Here is an 18,278-nt window from a genome sequence, read left to right as displayed (position 1 = left end):
TCGCTGTAACTTGAAAATACCTATTGTGGAAAGGTTAAAGCCTTACAAATTCTCAATCATGGCTCTCAGCTGGGGAGGGAAATCTACGGCTCTTTGTAGAGCACTCACCTAGTCACTCCAAGAAATGTAGTTATAGATCAGCAAATTGTTCCTACACTAATTAGGTACATTAATAAATTATACAATATTTTAGATATCTCCTATATGCTTTATTAAAAGTTATAAGACATTTATGAATCACTTTAAATATAGTTGAGCAAATATTTACTGAGATTTAACCATGTTTTCTTTAAGGTTACAACTGCCCTGGGTATCTGCTGTGTCCAATGACTGGTCAAGATAGACGTAGAAAAGCCCAGCTCTCTTGCTTCAGTTTGGAGAACATAAAATGTCATCCAAGCTTCAGAGTTCCTTGTGGAATTGGCTGCAATGTTCATAGTGAACATTTGTAGAAAGTTCATCTTTGTTCTGCTTCTTTTTCACAACCCTTTTTCCCTCACACGTTTGATCATCTACCTGCAAGCAAATCTCTGTTTCAGAGTCAATTTCCTGAGGAAAATGTCCAAACATAGTCAGTAAAAATGGTCCAGAAATGATAGAGACGTAGTCTCAGTCCTTTGAGGAAACTTTAATTGAACTGGAGATCGAGATAAAACAAGGACATATATTCCATGAAAGCAGGATCAATGAAAAAAATGAATAGATAACAAAATGCAAGGTATATTATTGTGAGTTAACAACAGGGGTACATAGGTCAAAGAAGAAATAAAACTTTGGTGAATAAAATGATATTCATAAAGAAGGTGGAGTTTCAAATCTTTCTTAGAAATCCAGGAACTTGAAGCATTTCTACAGAGTGAGTCTGCCATTCAGGCAGGATCTGACGAATATAAATGTCGTAGAGAACAAAGTGAGTGGCCTACAGGTCTGGCATAAGGGGGAGTTGAGGAAAGAAATGATTTGTGTCACTTGAAAGGAAAATAATGACCTAATGTGGAGGCTTGAGAATGATAGGGGAAAATGAAATTTATTTTTTAATGTTATTTTTAAAACCAATTTCAACTTTTATTTTAGATTCAGGAGGTACACATGCAAGTTTGTTACGTGGGTATATTGTGTGATCCTGAGGTGTGGGATATAAATCATCCTATTACGCAGGTAGTGAGAATAGTATCCAATAGTTAGTTTTTCAGTCTTTTCCCAATTCCCACTCTCTCCACTCTAGTGGTCCCCATCTTTATGTCCTTGAGTACCTAGTGTCTAGCTCCCACTTATAAGGGAGAAGATGCCATATTTTGTTTTCTGTTCCTATGTTAACTTGTTTGGGATAATGGCTTCCAGCTACAATCCATGTTGCTGGAAAGAACATACCTTTATTCTTTTTTAATGGATGCGTATTATTTTATGGTATGTATGTGTCACATTTTCTTTAACCCACTCTTGATGGGTACCTAGGTTGATTCCATGTCTTTGCTATTGTAAATAGTGCTGCAATTAACATATGAGTGCATGTGTCTTTTTGGTAAAACAATGTATTTTCTTTTGCATATATATCCAATAATGGTATTGCTGGGTGGAATAGTAATTTGTGTTCTTTGAGAAGTCTCCAAACTGCTTTAAACATGGCGGAACTAACTGACATTCCTACCAACAAAGTCTTTCCTTCCTCTGCAGCATAATAAACATCTGTTGTTTTTTGACTTTTTAATAATAACCATTCTGACTGGTGTGAGATGGTATCTCATTGTGGTTTTGACCTGTATTTCTCTAGTAATTAGTGATGTTGAGCATTTGTTCATATATTTGTTGGCTGCTAGTGTGCCTTCTTTTGAGAAATGTCTGTCCATTTGTTTTGCCCATTTTTAAGGGAGATATTTCATTTTGACTTGTTAAATTGCTTAAGTTCCTTATAGATTCTGGACATTAGGCCTTTGTTGGATGCATAGTTTGTGAATATTTTCTCCCGTTCCGTAGGCTGTCTGTTTACTCTGTTGATAATTTCTTATGCTGTGAAGAAGCTCTTTAGTTTAATTAGGTCCCACTTGTCAATTTTTGTTTTTGTTGCAATTGCTTTTGAGGACTTAGTAATAAATTATTTCCCAAGTCTGATGTCTCGAATGATGTTTTCTAGGTTTTCTTGTAGGATTCTTATAGTTTGAGGTCTTACATTTAAATCTTTAATCCAACTTGCATCAATTTTTGTAGATGGTGAAAGGCATGGGTCCGGTTTCACTCTTTTGCATCTGGCTAGCCAGTTTTCCCAGCACTGCTTATTAAAATTTATTAAATAGGAAGTCCTTTCCCCATGGCTTACTTTTGCTGACTTTCTCAAAGATCAGAGGCCTGTAGGTTTATGGCTTTATTACTGGGTTGTCTCTTCTGTTCCATTGCTGCTTTTCTTCAGGTAGGCCACTAGTGAACTTTTGTTTTATTGATCTTATACACATTTAAGAAAATGAGTAAATTTGTCTTTGTCCAGAGGATGACTTCCAGCCTATCACCTGTATTCTGGCTGAGCTCAGCCTCTAACCATGAGGCACAGGCAGTATGTATAATTCTTTATACCATGCATTCACTTCCAACATGTTTTATGTGCCACTACCTTTCTGTTTTTATACCAGTGCCATGCTATTTGGTTACTGTCATTTCATAGTATAGTTTGAGGCGGGGTAATGTGATATCTCTGACTTGGTCCTTTTTGCTTAGGATTGCTTTAAGTATGCAGGCTTCTTTTTGGTTCCATATGAATTTTAGAATAGTTTTTCTAACTATGTGAAAGATGATGGTGGTAGTTTGATAGAAATAGCATGAAACTTCTAATGGACAATAGGAGTCATTAAAAATGTTTGAACTTAGGTGTGATAGAATAAACTAGAGAAATAAAGCTGGAAATCAAACCCCAGAAATATGGCTCCCGAGCACTGCCCAAGTCTAATCCACTCCAAGACCACTCTCACGACACAAAGGCATGAGCCAAATGCTAAGGATTTTTGAAACTTCCAATGTCAGTTTAGAATGAAGTGAGAGAGAAATACTCAATTCACACTGGCTTGGCAATATTTCTATCCAAGTATAACCAGATGTAGAATGAATAACATATCCAGGAATATAAAGCAGACATAAAAACAAGTTCAAGAAGCTTAAGGTAGGTTGGAAGTCAGTGCATTAGATAAAGATTTATACATGCCTGTGCCTCTTGGTCAGAGGTCAAGCAGAACCAGAATGGAGGTGATAGGCTGGAAGTCATGCTCTGGAAAAAAAAAACAGATTCATTAGTTTTCAAAAATGTATATAAGATAAATAGAACAAAAGCTCACAGGTGCCTAGCTGAAGAAAAGCAGTGAGTATTGTGGCTGTTATAGATGAGAAGATACAAACAAGATGTAGGCTTTTAATTGCAAAGGAAAGACATGTGCTGACAGTGGTGTGGCCAAAGGTACAATGTATATAAGCCAATTAGTTTGGTTAAAATAAATCAGTCATAGATCTCCTGCTTCCTAAACCAGAGTTCAGTGATAATTTGTAGCAGAGAATTGACAACCTTCAGTGTAAGTATAAAATATCATAAATGACAGGCACAATCATAACTGGTCACAGCTTACCCTGGCATAGAAACTGAGGTCGGCCTTTATAAGCGACCATCTGGAATTTGGCCTAAGTTCCAGAATGGGAAGGATGCCTCCAGGCTGGCTGCTGAGCTCTAGTAGCTATCAGAGATGCCCTTGGTTGAGGCAGGTGGCACCTGCTAGCAGGACTCAGAGAGTAAAATTAGCCACATCACTTCTATGTATGGCCCTCATTCATTCATCTACACTTGAGCCATATCTCCACAGGAAAGCTGGGACTGAGCAAGCCACAAATCCAGTCTGAAACTTGCTGCAGGTCACCTGTCTAATTAGACACCAGGAGCTGCTTCTGTGCTCCAGCCTGTCTTCCCCCTGTGCTCCTCTAGACTACACAATTGAAAATTCACACCCAATTATAAAAACAGAATGGGGCTGCCTTTCTGAATGACTCGACTCCAGGTTTATTTTGCATATTCTTCATTGGAGTAATGACTGTAGCCAGACTAAACAGCCAGCCGCCCCACATGGATGAACCTCCTGACTAAGGGAGACAATGGCCCAGCCTCTCACTGAGAATTCTCCTGAAATCGGGGATTTTTAACTGGCAATTTCAACGAAGATACGCTCACATGCAGAACTCTTGCTAGGTGTCTAATCCATAGAATTGAGTTGACTGTGAACAATTTCTAAGAGAAAATGTTAAAAACGAGGTAATAAAGTTTAATAGAACCCAAGTGATAAAGATGAAATGCCATAAGCAGTAAAATACAGACACATGATATGTTGGGCAACTGTTCACAGAATAAGTACTCAGATTTCCTGGAATGAACAGATAACCAAGGAGGTTTCCAAATGTAGTTGGGCCTGTATGTAACAGACTTTAAAATGAAACAAAAAAGTGTGATCTTTGTTTGACAGGATCAAATAGCTAAAATAGTTTTGAGGAGTACCTGCAAGAGCAAAGCATGACCAATCAGCTAAGGATTCTACTCTAAGATATTCTAAGGCCAATTCAAATAGATGACCTGGATTCAAGAGTCCACCACCCACTCCTCATCTCTCAGAAGGTCCCTTCTCGAGAAAGGACTTCTTTTCGCTGGATTTCCAGGCATGTTGCCCTTCGAAACACAAATGGTGTGATTATAGTGATTGGTGGTTCCCTTCCCTTGTTTTTATAATGAAATTATCCTTCAAAATAAATTCAGAAGCCCAGAGAACAGAACATTTTTCTTACACTGAAAAAGATTCTTCAACACTGCCCATGTCCACCAAGTACGTGCTCTGCTAGCCACAGCTAGGCTCTCCTACAGCTTCTCAAAATACAAGCAAAGATGGAACATACATGTGCCTGGAGTACAGGGTCACCATGCCTGTAGGCCCAGCTACTCAGGAGGCTGAGTTGGAAGGCTCACTGCAGGCCAGGAATTGGAGGCTACAGTGAGCCATAATTGTGTCACCACACTTTAGCCTAGATTTCACAGTATGAATCTGTCTCAAAAGAAAAAAAGTCATACGATCATTGGCTGAAATTGAATTGCCTAGATTATATCTTTCACTGAAATCCAAAATGTTACATGTGACCTCAATCTCAAGACACCAACAAATAGGAACAAACACGTATTGAATTGAATAATGACTGCGTATATTATACATTATATCATCTTCTGTAACTCAAGCGCTGCCATAACAAACTTCTCTTACCTTCCCATTCATTTCTAGTATTTGGCGATCCCTGCACATAACAGACTTTAAAATGAAACAAAAAAGTGTGAGCTTTGTTTGATCATTATTAACAGTGTGGTTAAGAGGTTGGGTAGTAAAACCAGACTGCTTAGGTTTTTATCCTAGATTTTCCATTTACTAACTACATAAACTTAAGTCATTAAAACTCTAAATACCTCAGTTCTTCCATAAACAGAGTAGTACCAATTTCATGAAGCTGTATTATGGATTACATGAGTTAGTAGAGGTGAAGCCTTCAGTACAGTGCTGGGTATACACTACTATCATTCTCTCTATATGCCCATTTCCCCCACTAGATTTTGCTTTGTTCCTCATTGCTACCTCTAACACTTACATGCCTGCCATAAAATAGGTGCCCAATATCTATTTGCTAAGTGGATGGATTTAATTTATTCCACACATTAGCCCCTTAAGGTCATCATTCTTGGAGTATCACTGGGGAATTTTTATGTTCAAGATAAAACATATGTAGTCAGTAGCAGAATAAAGATTTGAAACCAGGAACAGTATATTATCATACCGATACTTTCCCACTGTACCACACAGATAAACTGAATACAATGTAAGGCCTTGCTATTCAAAAAACAATAACTTGAGAGCCTCACTGTGGGAAATGCTCAACAAATACATTTCAGTACAAAGTGTTTTTATGCCCTGTTTCATTTGAGAGGTTCTTATTGTAATGTGGTAATTAGATATCTGGTCCTCGGACTTCTATTTCTGGCATTTGTTCTGCTGCCATATGAGTACATCCAAGTGAGGTGCAATGAGAATCAGGGTTTCTCATAATGGAATGTGGTTTAAAAAAAAAAAGAAATATAGTGGAGAGAAAAGGAAGGGCAGGAAAAAAAGAAATAAATATAGACAGATGTAGGAGAATTGTCTCCACAAAATGATGAGATATCATGCTTGCCACATCAGTGTTTTTCTTAGAGAGGGTTGAGTACGAGAGAGATATGTGATTCAAAAATAATGTTATCCATGCTGGGTCTGTTCTAGGAAGAGTGCCCAGCTGTCACATTAATGTCCCACCTGTTCCGTAGGCCAGCTTCAGACTCCAGAGAGAAGAACTTGGAAGAGCCTAAAAGGAACTGAGTGGCAGACAAGAAAACAGGTTTAAAATCTAGGAAGAAACCTACCATGTGATGCTCTTGGAAAATGCCCATTACAAGATGCCTCTGTCACATTTCACACATCAGCCAAAGAAAGGATATTCACCTCTGGCCTAAGAAAGCTGCCTTAGAATGAGAAATAAAAACATATTACATTTAAGATAGTCTCAAGCTGGGAGTTTGAGTATTTGCTGCTTTTAATACACACACACGCACACACACATACACAAATGCAGCAAATTGAAATATACTTTCAAGTTGCATCAACATGTTTTGAGATTATATCCTTAGAATATGCTCTGCACTAAAAGGATTATATGCATTCCTGCTTATTAAAGTGGATACAGGAGCAAAAGGAAGCCCAATCTAAATAACAAGCTTTTTACATATAAACACATATGGCTAAATCATATGTTACAATTTTATTTTTACAATTAAGCCCTACCTTTTCTAGTTCTCACATTTATAATGGTCTCAGGACTAGTTATTGCTGAGAGATCATTAGCATGCTATTTCTAAAGACTAAATTCTAATTCTAATGTGCATATGCATATATGAGCTATGAATCAAGATCCATAACTCTTTTATAATAACTCTATAGTGCCTGCTGGAAGTGCACTGTAGGTAAGTATACTTTACTGCTCTGCAGAAGCAATTAATTAGCTAAAACTGTGCATATTCCTGCCAGTACAGTCAGAAGCCACAACCAGACAAGGAGGAGAGACACAGCAAATGGCAGAGGAGAACAAAATGGGTGCAATGTTTGATAACATGGCTCAGGAAAGAGAAATATGAATGTAATTATCAGTAGGCTCAAAATATATCTATAATTTGGAAACAACATTCTAATAAAGTTAGAGGACAGGCTAAGAAGTTAACCCTTAATCATAGTTCTCAATGAGGTAAGTATTTTATATATCTGGTCCCTCCAGGTCTCTCCTGGACATATTATATATAGCCAGGTCTCTCCTGAGACCTGGAGATGGTCAAAAAGTTGAGATGGTGACAAGGTGCTAAAGCCAAGTTACAAAGTTAAGCCATCTCTAGGTTGATTTATGTTGTTCTCCACTTCCTTCTCTTTAATCTTCCCATTTAGACACTCATGCACTTGAGAAAATATATGTATATAACTGTATATTATGCATATACAGCTGTGTGCATGTATATTACACATATACATATTTATCAGGTTAATAGAGATAATAGAAGCAGTTTTAATTATGTATTTGATATTTAAAATATTATAAATGTGAGAATTTAAAATGAAGTAATATGCAACTGTGTATAAATACCCCAGTGAACTAGAGAAATGCATTAAACTTCACATACAATTGAAGAGATAGGCTGTCTTATCCATTTGTGCTTCTATAAAAAAATACCTGAGACAGGATAATTTATAAAGAACAGAAATTTATTTCTTACAGTTCTGGACACTGAGAAGTTCAAGATCAAGGCACCAGCTTTTGGTGTCTGGTGAGGACTTTCTTGTTGAATCCTCACATGGCAGAAATGAAAAGGGCAAAACTGGATGAACACTGTGTTCTCACATGGCAAAGAGGCAAAGAGCTCCTTCAAATCTCTTTTATAAGGGCACTAATCCTATTCATGAGGGCTCTGTCCCATAAGTGAATGACTTCCTGTAGGTCCCACCTCCTGATACTATCAATAAGTTTCAACATATGAATTTTGGGGCACACAATCATAAGGGCACTAATCCCATCCATGAGGGCTCTGTCCCAGGAATGAATAAATTCCTGAAGGCCCCACCTCCTAATGCTATCAATAAATTTGAACATGTGAATTTTGGGGGACACATTCAGACTGCAACACAGGCTTAACAATTCACAGGACTGGGTAAGGGGAAGTAGTGGTGCATGCATGTCATATATGGAAAGGCAGCTCGTGAGTGCATATTAAGCCTGTAATCCCAGCACTTTGGGAGGCCGAGGCGGGGGGATCACGAGGTCAAGAGATCGAGACCATCCTGGTCAACATGGTGAAACCCCGTCTCTACTAAAAATACAAAAAATTAGCTGGGCATGGTGGCGTGTGCCTGTAATCCCAGCTACTCAGGAGGCTGAGACAGGAGAATTGCTTGAACCCAGGAGGCGGAGGTTGCAGTGAGCCGAGATTGCGCCATTGCACTCCAGCCTGGATAACAAGAGTGAAACTCCATCTCAAAAAAAAAAAAAAAAAAAAAAGAAATCAATTGGAAACACTGGAGCTTTTCAGTTTATTGAGTGTCATGTTGAGAGAGAGTGTGTGTGTGTGTCTGTGTGTGTGTGTGTGTGTCTGTGTAATTTTCTGATAAATGAAGAAAAGAAAAGGCAGGTAGGTTAGATTAGAAAGTTAAATGAAAGGCTGTGAAAATGATTACCTTTGTAGAAATGAGAGACTGTACTTGTGTAACACTGTAAGAAAAAGTGCTTGTGGAATGACAGAAAATATGAACACATGAATCTGTGGGGTTTTCATGGTCCACTGTTCTGTTCATTGAAAGAGAACAACTAACTCAGTACCAGGGACTACTACACATTGAAGATATAGATAAGCCTCCAGATTAAAGCTCAGAGATTGACAGCTAATTTGTTGAAACCAGGCATATAACCTAGTAGGAAAAACCCAAGTCACAGGTGCCACAGCCATGAATGCCCTCCTATAAAACCTGAAAGAGGTAGCAGAGAATCCAATAAACGGAAAACAAGATAAAAGAGTATTTTTCTTCCTAGGCTGTTAACACTGGAAACTGTTGTAAGATCTTAATGACTAATAGTTAAAACAAAAATAACACTATAATGATATATTATTATCTAAATTGGCATTTTTGCTTGGCCCAGATGTCAAAATTTACCACATACAGATACCTTGAGCAAAGAGTGGATTCCTTAAAGTTTAGCATATATGGACACCTTTCAGTTTACTGGTGCCTAGAGAAATAGATTTGGATATTTTGGTTTCTAATTTTAACTAATTTCACACTCAAAAACGGCCTAAAATGTTTCTGAAAAATCCCCACTGAATGAAAGTAATATAAGTAAAGCAAATGAAAAAGAAACAGGGATGTTAGGGGTTCCTTAGCCAGAATACAAGGTAAAAATTCTATCTAATCATATTTGATATGTCTCTTTCCAAAACATAATTTTAAGTTGTTTTTAGCAAAAACACAAATATTTTTATATTTTCCAATAAGAAAAGTATTTAAATTATTTTATATGTGAATAATTTGTAATCATATGTAAATAATGTAAGTCAGTATCATGTTTTACAAGTATAAAATATGTTAGTACAGTATATAACTACATATATATTTATATAATGTGCTAAAATATATTTTTATTTCCAGAGAGGAAAGTTTTAAAAAAGTTTACAATACTGCTCAATTCCATTCCAGAAATCACACTTAACTATATGTTAGTTTTTGTTACTTCTAGGAGCAATTATATATTCAAAGAATATGCTAAATTAGGACTTCCTTTATAATTAGAAAAAGATTTATAAACCAGAAAAAAATACTAAATCAAATATATGGTTCTGGATTTTTTCCTGAATACTCTCAGCAACTAGCTAAAAATAAGGGTATCAAAAGCTATCATTCATTGAATAGCCAAATGACCATGCTCATCACTGGGCAAATCCTTTACATACATTAATTCTATTCCCCACAGCAACTCCATGAGGTAAGTACCTAATCCAGTAGTAAAGAAGAGAGTGTGAAAGAAAGAATAAAAGAACTAGTTGTCTCATCAGTGATCAGTAATTAAATTACATCATTTAATTAAATGAGATTTAAACAACATAGTGCTATTATTCCCCCATTAACTTCACAAAATAATCTTTATTTTGTCTAATATTAAGGAAGACATAAAATATAATACTTTTATTACTACTTATTAATTATGTGTCCTTGGGCCAGTTACTTCTCATCTCTGGAGTTCAATTTCTTCAAATTCAAGTCTTTAATATTTTTCTATAATGAGAATAATACTAGATATCTTAAAGATTGTTCTGAGAATTAAATGTGCTAATTTATATAAAAGTTCATTCACAAGAGTGTCTACCCTGGAAGAACCTAATAAGTGTGTACTATCACACACTGTTGATAAAAGCTGTTTTGGAATATAAATTGAAATTATCGGTCAAAAGTCATAGACAGGATTCACTAACAATAATCTGGCCAGATGTTGTGGCTCACACCTGTATCCCAACACTTTGAGAGCCCGAGACAGTTGTATCATTTGAGCGCAGGAGTTTGCGACATTCTAGGCAACATGGCAAAACCCTGTCTCTACAAAAAAATACAAAAATGAGTCAGGTATGGTGATGTGTGCCTGTTATCCCAGATACCCAGGACACTAAGGTGGGAGGATCACTTGAGCCTGGGAGGTCAAGGCTGCAGTGAGCCATGATCTTGCCACTGCATTCCAGCCTGGGCAACAGAATGAGACCCTATCTCAAAACAACAGCATCAACAACAACAAAAATAAGCTATTCTTGGAACTCTACTATAGGGAAATATAAAGTATTTTTGAGATATAAATGCACAGACACGAAGCTACTGGTTGTCACAACATTTGTAACAGCAACAAAACATCCTACACTAAGGGGATTATATAACAATAAATGGTAGGAAGGTATGCTAAAACATTGTGTTCTTGATCTTAAACACTATGTTAAATATACAAAACAACGTAGGCCATAAACTTAAATGAAAAAAATAGGTTAACAAATTTCACGTTTATACTTATGTTTTTATTTATATTTACATATCATTGTGCTGAACAAGGCTACTTCAGCAACAGATTGAAAGGAACTTTTAAAAGTATAACAATGGTTTTTAAAACAACTGTTTTAAAAGTATAACAAAGGGTTTTATTTGGTTGGTAGAAAAATGTTCCCATTGCTAAAGATATCTCAATTTCTGCAATACATTTGTGTTAAGACACAGTGATTATTTTTCTTTGTTATTTTCTCCATCCTCTTGTCTCTAGCTCTACTTTGCTCATCTTAAGAATGATAACTAAATGAATTTTTAAAGGATTCATGTATCATTTATAAGTTTTCTTAAGTGAATAAGCATTTTTTCTAAAAGCTGGTGTCACTATTTTTGGTGTGCATTTTTGGACTCTCGAGATATTTATAGATCTCTTCTTTGGCATGGCTTATTGTCAAAGGTTGCGACGTACTATGAGTACTCTAAAAACAGACAGTGTTTAGGGGTAGTTTATCCTCCAATGTTTATATCATCTTTAAAAATTATTAAAACATAAAGGAATCAAAATAGCAGGGAGGGAAGGAATATTTGAACAATTCTGCCTTTACTCTCTTTGAATACCAACCTTCTTGCCTTTTCATAAAAGACACTAACAGTGTTAGTTAGGTTTAAATTATTTAAGTTACATCTCATTTAATGGAATCCCCCTATAGAATCACATGCATTATCTACTTTTTGATAAAAATATAGAGAAAGAGAAAAATTGAAGAGTTTTGGGAAAAGTTTTGAAAAGATACCTTCTTCCACCTTTCCCATGAAATAGCTAGGAGGGTTAATAAAAAAGATTATGTAATAACATTCTAAAGTGTTTACAAGTCAATTACAGAAACCTTTGAGAATATCATTACTATTGAGAATATTTCCCCATCTCTAGCACATATATGGTGGTGCAATCCTATTTATCTTCAAGACGCATGTGTTATTCAGAGTTGCTTTTACAATACCTAAAATGTGCTACAATTTATGAGCAATCTTAGCCAGTCAGAGAAATAAATATTTAAAGCAATTTCCTAAATACTGTGTTATTTACTGTCTCAAAGATTGGAGCTCTTTGATCAAATCACATGAACACTTATTTTCAACATGTTATACATGCTGAAAGCTTTCTCCTAAACTGCATGTACTTAAAATAAAAAGCCATATTATCATAAATAATTATAGCAGTGTTCTGTTTTATACATCATTTCTTCTCATATTGTAGTATTTTTCCATCGCTGGATGACATTTTTAGTGGATGAATATTTTCATGCCAAAGCATTTGACAATATCTCAGAAAGAACACTGTGTTACAGATTTTCCAATTCTTCTATTGTTGAGTTTTATAATTTTTAAGGCTGTACTATAATTAAACACTGAAGATGAAATTTAAGTTTTACCTTGTCTGCTAAACTTTACTAGATGAGTAAGCAAACAAGGAAAAAGTTATTCTTTCATGCCATAAATATTCTCTACTGTTCAAGGCAATGGATTTATGGCAAATATGTTAAACATGGCAGACATAACTTTCATTCTGACGAATGGTATTCCAGTTCTTTTTCTGGAAGTTGTGAAGTTGGTTGAACTTCTAAATGTGTACAAAATGAAACACAGGCTTTGTATCTTCTAGGATTGGATGAGACTTCACTGCTCCAACCTGTGCTTCTTTATGCTTTTCCTCTCTTTTCTTTGTAGCTCTAATCCTACCAGGGTGGGGGATGTGGTCTATGCGAGAAACTTTTTTCCCCTTTTCTCAAACTTTGCAATCAGTTGTTAACTGCATAGAGGCTGCTTTGATCCAGGCTGGCTACATGTGCTGAGAGTGCAAATAAGGGAACAGCCTATGAAAATGCCAATAAAATACACCTGTAATCGGCACAGGACCTACGCTTGACAGGATCAAAAGGTGTCTCTGAAAGCCAAATGATTTTAACATTATCAGTGATTATGATTGTCTCTTCTGATGTTTGGTCCATTAGCCCAGACAGCAGTGGAATTAACCATAATCCCTATACGGTTATATTTATTGAGAGCATCTCCTCGGCTGCTCTAATGTTGTACTGGGTGCAAAGAAATACAATTTAAGAGATATAGCCTCTGCTCACATACTTGAACTTTGGAAACCCTCATAGACCAAAAAAATTAAAAACAATGCAGCATAAGCTAAAAGGAAATGATTTGTTTTGGAAAGTACTGTGCTTCTCCATTATATGAAAAATATAAAAATTAATACCATGAAGGAAAAGAGCCGCTCAGCTCTAGACACAAATAAGCAAAGAAAAGAGCAGCAACATGTCAAAATGAGAGAAAAAAACAATCAAAGAGATGTTATGTTCTGTATCTAGAGAGTCCATTTAGAGCAGAGATCAAGACTAAAATTTCTATAAATGCTGAACTGCCAACTTAGAGCCAAAGATCAAAATTGAAGCTCAGGACGAGAAGAGCAGTGGGTGGAACCTCTGAAGCACTTGACACAAAAGGAGAGGCCATAATGCAACAGAGTCAGGAGGATGCATTCACATCCTCCTGAATATCCCCTCTGTGCCGGAAACTGTAGTAGGCACTGGACCTGCAATAGCAAGAAAGGCAGAAAAAAATCCCTGCTTTTGTGGAACTTAGGTTCTAGGCTTCTGAGAATGGCAGTTCTAAAGAGATAATAAGATGAGATAATGGAATGGAGGATGGTGCTGGGTTTAAGGGTTAGATAAGGTGTGAAGGGTGAGACTTTTAAGTCTGGTAAGAGCAATACAGGTAGAGAGCCTTGCAAAGGTTCTAAGATAGTGACCAGCTTGATATCTTATTGAAACAGAAAAGTGAGTGTGACTATAGCATAACTGAATAAGGGACAAAGCTGTCAGAGAAGGTGTCCAAGATGTAAGTAGGGATGGGTTTATGTGGAAGATTGTATAAAATGGGTTTCGATACTATTCTACTCGTGCTTGGTATGGATAGTGGATTTAATACAAAGAGATCAAATGTGAGGCTTACACTTTAACAAATTATCCCAGTTGCAGTCCTTTACACAAAACGCTCTCTTTTCTTCATCAGTTTTTTCACCACTCACCATTCTGTTTATTTCTCCTTGTGCATAATATATTGAGGGTGCTCAACCTTACTGGCTTACCCAATACATTCTCAGCTTATGCCTGTCATCCTAACTTACTGTTAATAGTGCCCTCATTCACCCTCACGTGTGTCCCATTAGACTAGGGGGTGCCAAACTTTTCGTGTAAAAGAACAGAGAGCATGTATTTTAGGTTTTGCAGGCCAGACAGCAACTAAACTCCAGCCTGGTAACCAGAAAGAGTAGCCAGAGACAATATGCAAATGAATGAGCAGGCTCATTCATGCAAATGAATGAAATAAGTTCTGAAAGAACTTACTTATGAATACTGAAATGGATTTTCATATAATTTTAATGTGTCACAAAATATGATTTTTTTGCTTTTCCATTCATTTAAAATATAAAAACCATTCTTAGCTCAAGGGTCATACAAAAACAGGTGACAGAGTTTGGCTCTCCAGTTATCGTTTTCTGATCTCCCACTGAGACCATGAATTAGATGTTGTCTATTATAAGCAACATTTATTTTGGGCAAGCAATGTGCCCAGAAATCCTTATAACAAGCCTATGAGGTACCTACTAACACTGTATGTGTTTTTGCAGTGAAGAAACAGGCATAAGGAACTCTAAGAGGCCTAGGAGTCTCAGGAACTTGCCCAATGTCTCTGAGCTAATAAATGGCTAAATTTGTAGCCTCATTGCTAAATAATACATTCACAATATACTTTCACGCTCATGCTCCTAATGGGCATTCTTTCTTCACATCTTTTTTCTTACTGCATATTTTTAGTCTTTTTTTCTTTCCTCATTGCTCCCTCTTGCTTTTGTATACCCTTTTTCCCATCCTCCATAAAAACTGTAACTGAGCTATATGCCTAAAACCAGTAAAAAACAAACCAAAACTTAAATGTCACATAATAAACAATGCTTTCAATTTCTATAGTCACTTAACATTTCTAGAAGTTTTCTTCAGAGTTCCTAAACATAATTATTTCCTTCATAGTTCTCAAAGGAAACCTGTTTTCCCTTTAAGAACTGGATTTCTAGGTAGCAATTTAACTATTATCTAATCTCATTGTGTTCCTGTTTAAACAATCACGATTACAACTGCTCTTTCCTTTGCAGTTGTTTTGTGAGCAAATACCTAATTTTCTCTTTCCTTATATCTATAACAAATGGTTGAGTTAAGCAAGAACTGGATAACTCATAATCTTAAATCTCTGATACGCTACAGCTCTAGTGTATTAAACTGGGAATTTTACCACCATTTTGAGGATTTTAGGTTCTATATTTCAAACAACTCTCTTTACAAATGAAGTCCTGGAACACTGGTTGTTTTTAAATTGGGGGCTTTCAGCATACTCTGCCACAATCCTTCATGGTTTTAAAGCATTTGACAAGTGTTTATTTAACAGTGGCTGTCTATTTTGATAGTACAGATGGATAAAAAAAGAGGAGGGCATTTAACTCCAGGAACACTTCCACTGCTGACGCTTCTTGCCAGCAACAAGGCAGCAGTAAAGCTCAAATAGTTTATAAATGTCAGCAAAATCCTATGAACAAATTACTTCCTGAGTCATTTTTTTAGTGTCCTGTATTCCTAAAAAATCTACACTTTTTAATAAAGAGGGAGAAAAAGATGCCATTTGATTGTTGATATACACTACCATTTTCCACTAAATTGTTGTTAACAAATTCTTAAAAATCAAACTGAAGCTGTGGATTTAAGTTGTGAATTCCATAAAAATGTTAGGGTGGCATTAAAATCAAAGACAAATTTAAAAAGAAACATACACATAGTCTGAGAGATGAATGAGAACAACCTGTTTGGTTCATATTAAGCTTGCAGATTTATCAACACTAGGTATGCTAGGGAAGACAGAGGGAGAGTTTATGAGCTCTCCAGAAAGATTGATTTTTGATTTAACTATAAGGGGTGCCTATATATTTACTTAGCAAAAGGGTTAATGGATTCAACCTTTTGAAAAATGCACTTCTTTACATGCATATAACATGATGGATGGTTAACTGATTGCACATGGGTAAACATAGGTGAAAACAGATTAATTGGAAGGTAGAGGGTTTATTGTTTATTTTTTCCTTGATAGATGGATCTCATTATTTTCCTTGGGCAGACAAAGCCATAACAGTTTCCAGAGAAAGGAGAAGTGACAGCTCCAGGAAACTGCTTACAGATGGACAGCCAGCAGGCTAAAAATATTACTTGTGTCCACCTCATCAATAAGCTGGCTCCATGAAGAGTGGCAATTATTCTTTTCCTGCCAATGCTGCTGTTTGAGAGGCATGAAGATGATTATTGATAACTCAGTATGTAGAACAAAATATATACAGTAACAAACTCATTTACCATGGCAAATCCATATCAGAGAGCACCATTGCCTTTCATGCTATTATTTAAAGTGGCAATGTGTAGCCATCAATGTCTTAGAAGATTATGCTGATACTGTATTTTGTTATAATACTATTAATTATTAATGATGCACATTTATTATTCACCTATATTTAGAGAGTCTTTATTATGCACTGCAAAGGGGGGAAGATTTCTGAGTTGAAGGAGGTAGGTTTGCAATTTTTCATGCATATAAATATCACAAGAACTGGCCTTTATCTTTTTCTTTTTTTCTTTTTGGCGATATCAAAGAATATCCTTAAGTTTTTGGGTGACAAGAATACCAAAATAAATGAATAAAAATAAAATATTGTGTAAATGAAAAAACAACCAATGCTCGATAAGAGTCAAGAAGATATGTAGCTTTATTATTTTTTTAATATGAGAGAAAAATTGTAGTACCAATTACTGTGTGGAATTAAAAAAAAACTCTCTCAATTAAAGGCACTACAAAATAAATGACAGTTTCCAGGCACAGCACAAAGCTAAAGGGATTTCAATGGCCTCATTACTTTTATTACCCTGCATTGCTCAGCCAAATCTACCGCAAGATTTTGTTTAGGCATAGGATTTGTCCTGGTACTTGCAGAAATGTGGGCAATGGATCAGCTCACCTGGAATTAAGAGAGCAGGCACACAAAATCAGAACATAGCAAACGCTATACTTACATAGTTATTCTGCTCTCTGGAGATAGGAGAAAAGGTAGGGGCCAAAAAATGAGTTACCAAATGAAAGATAAAGTCAACCTTTATAGTCAAATTTCACCACATCTGATCGTGTAGTTTAAGGTATTTGAACATATTCCTATTGCCTTACTTTTTTGAATATCCCATTTTCTGTTATTTATATCCTAAAATTTATACAAATAATGCACGTTTTTGTTAATTTCTCCTGACAACTAGCAGAGTGATTTTTTTTAAAGTCGATCTAAATGAGAGACATGCTCTACATTCTGCTAAAATTTTCTCCTGGGCTTGAAGGTCACAGTGATTAACTGTTCTGTGTTATTCTTGAGTTGCACAATTATCCAATAATCAGGAATTCCACCCAGAGCTGCCATGACTTAACTAAGGGGACACTTGTTCCCAGTTTTCCTAAATGTCTAGTCTCTGAGGACAAAAGAAAGGAGTTCATCTAAAGGTAAACTGTCTTGCTGAGTTTTTAAAAGCAGTGTATAATTAGAAGAAAACAAGGAACTAAATAGCTTCCATCTAACTCTCAAATCACCTAACCATTTTTAATTTCAATCTTTATGCCTAACAGTTTTTCAGTCTATGATAAAAGTATTATTGTTTTCCTTATTTAAAAGATTCCCAGGGTACTAGTATCTGAAAAAAAAATTACTTATTCAACAGTGTCATAGAGCTATTATACCCAAAATTATGCATTGTTTTTATGTTGCCTTTTGTAATTTCAAAAGAAAGCAACTAAATGCAGTGGTATGTCCTTTATGGGGAAACGGCTACTGAAATCTTTGTTGAATTTAGAACACAAGATGTTTATCTAACTCCCATATGATTTTAAAAAAGCCCAAAATTCAGTTAAGGAGGCAGGTTTTCTAAATATGAGTGACATATAAGACAATCTAGGTGAAATAGTATTTGAAATATATTTTACATGAATTTAAATCAAATC

General features: G+C 35.9%; 1 protein-coding gene across 19 annotated transcripts in view; it reads right to left on the bottom strand.

The window, feature by feature from the left end:
* NKAIN2 (sodium/potassium transporting ATPase interacting 2) overlaps nt 1–18,278 on the bottom strand; it is a 1,060,472-nt gene that overhangs the window by 782,517 nt on the left and 259,677 nt on the right. Inside the window, exon 2 of one of the 19 annotated variants that reach the window (XM_054254410.2) lies at nt 6,449–6,547. The exons of 17 other annotated variants lie outside the window; for them this stretch is intronic. In XM_054254410.2, coding sequence (XP_054110385.2) covers nt 6,449–6,475 — 27 coding nt within the window. In that variant the 5' untranslated portion in view covers nt 6,476–6,547. Of the gene's footprint in view, nt 1–1,409; nt 3,251–6,448; nt 6,548–18,278 lie in introns of those variants that run through there. One more of the 19 variants, XR_013534527.1, reaches the window with a different exon arrangement.

The sequence above is a fragment of the Callithrix jacchus genome, chromosome 4 (assembly GCF_049354715.1).
Source record: "Callithrix jacchus isolate 240 chromosome 4, calJac240_pri, whole genome shotgun sequence".
Lineage (NCBI taxonomy): Eukaryota > Metazoa > Chordata > Mammalia > Primates > Cebidae > Callithrix > Callithrix jacchus.
This window is presented reverse-complemented; position numbering and strand designations above follow the sequence as displayed.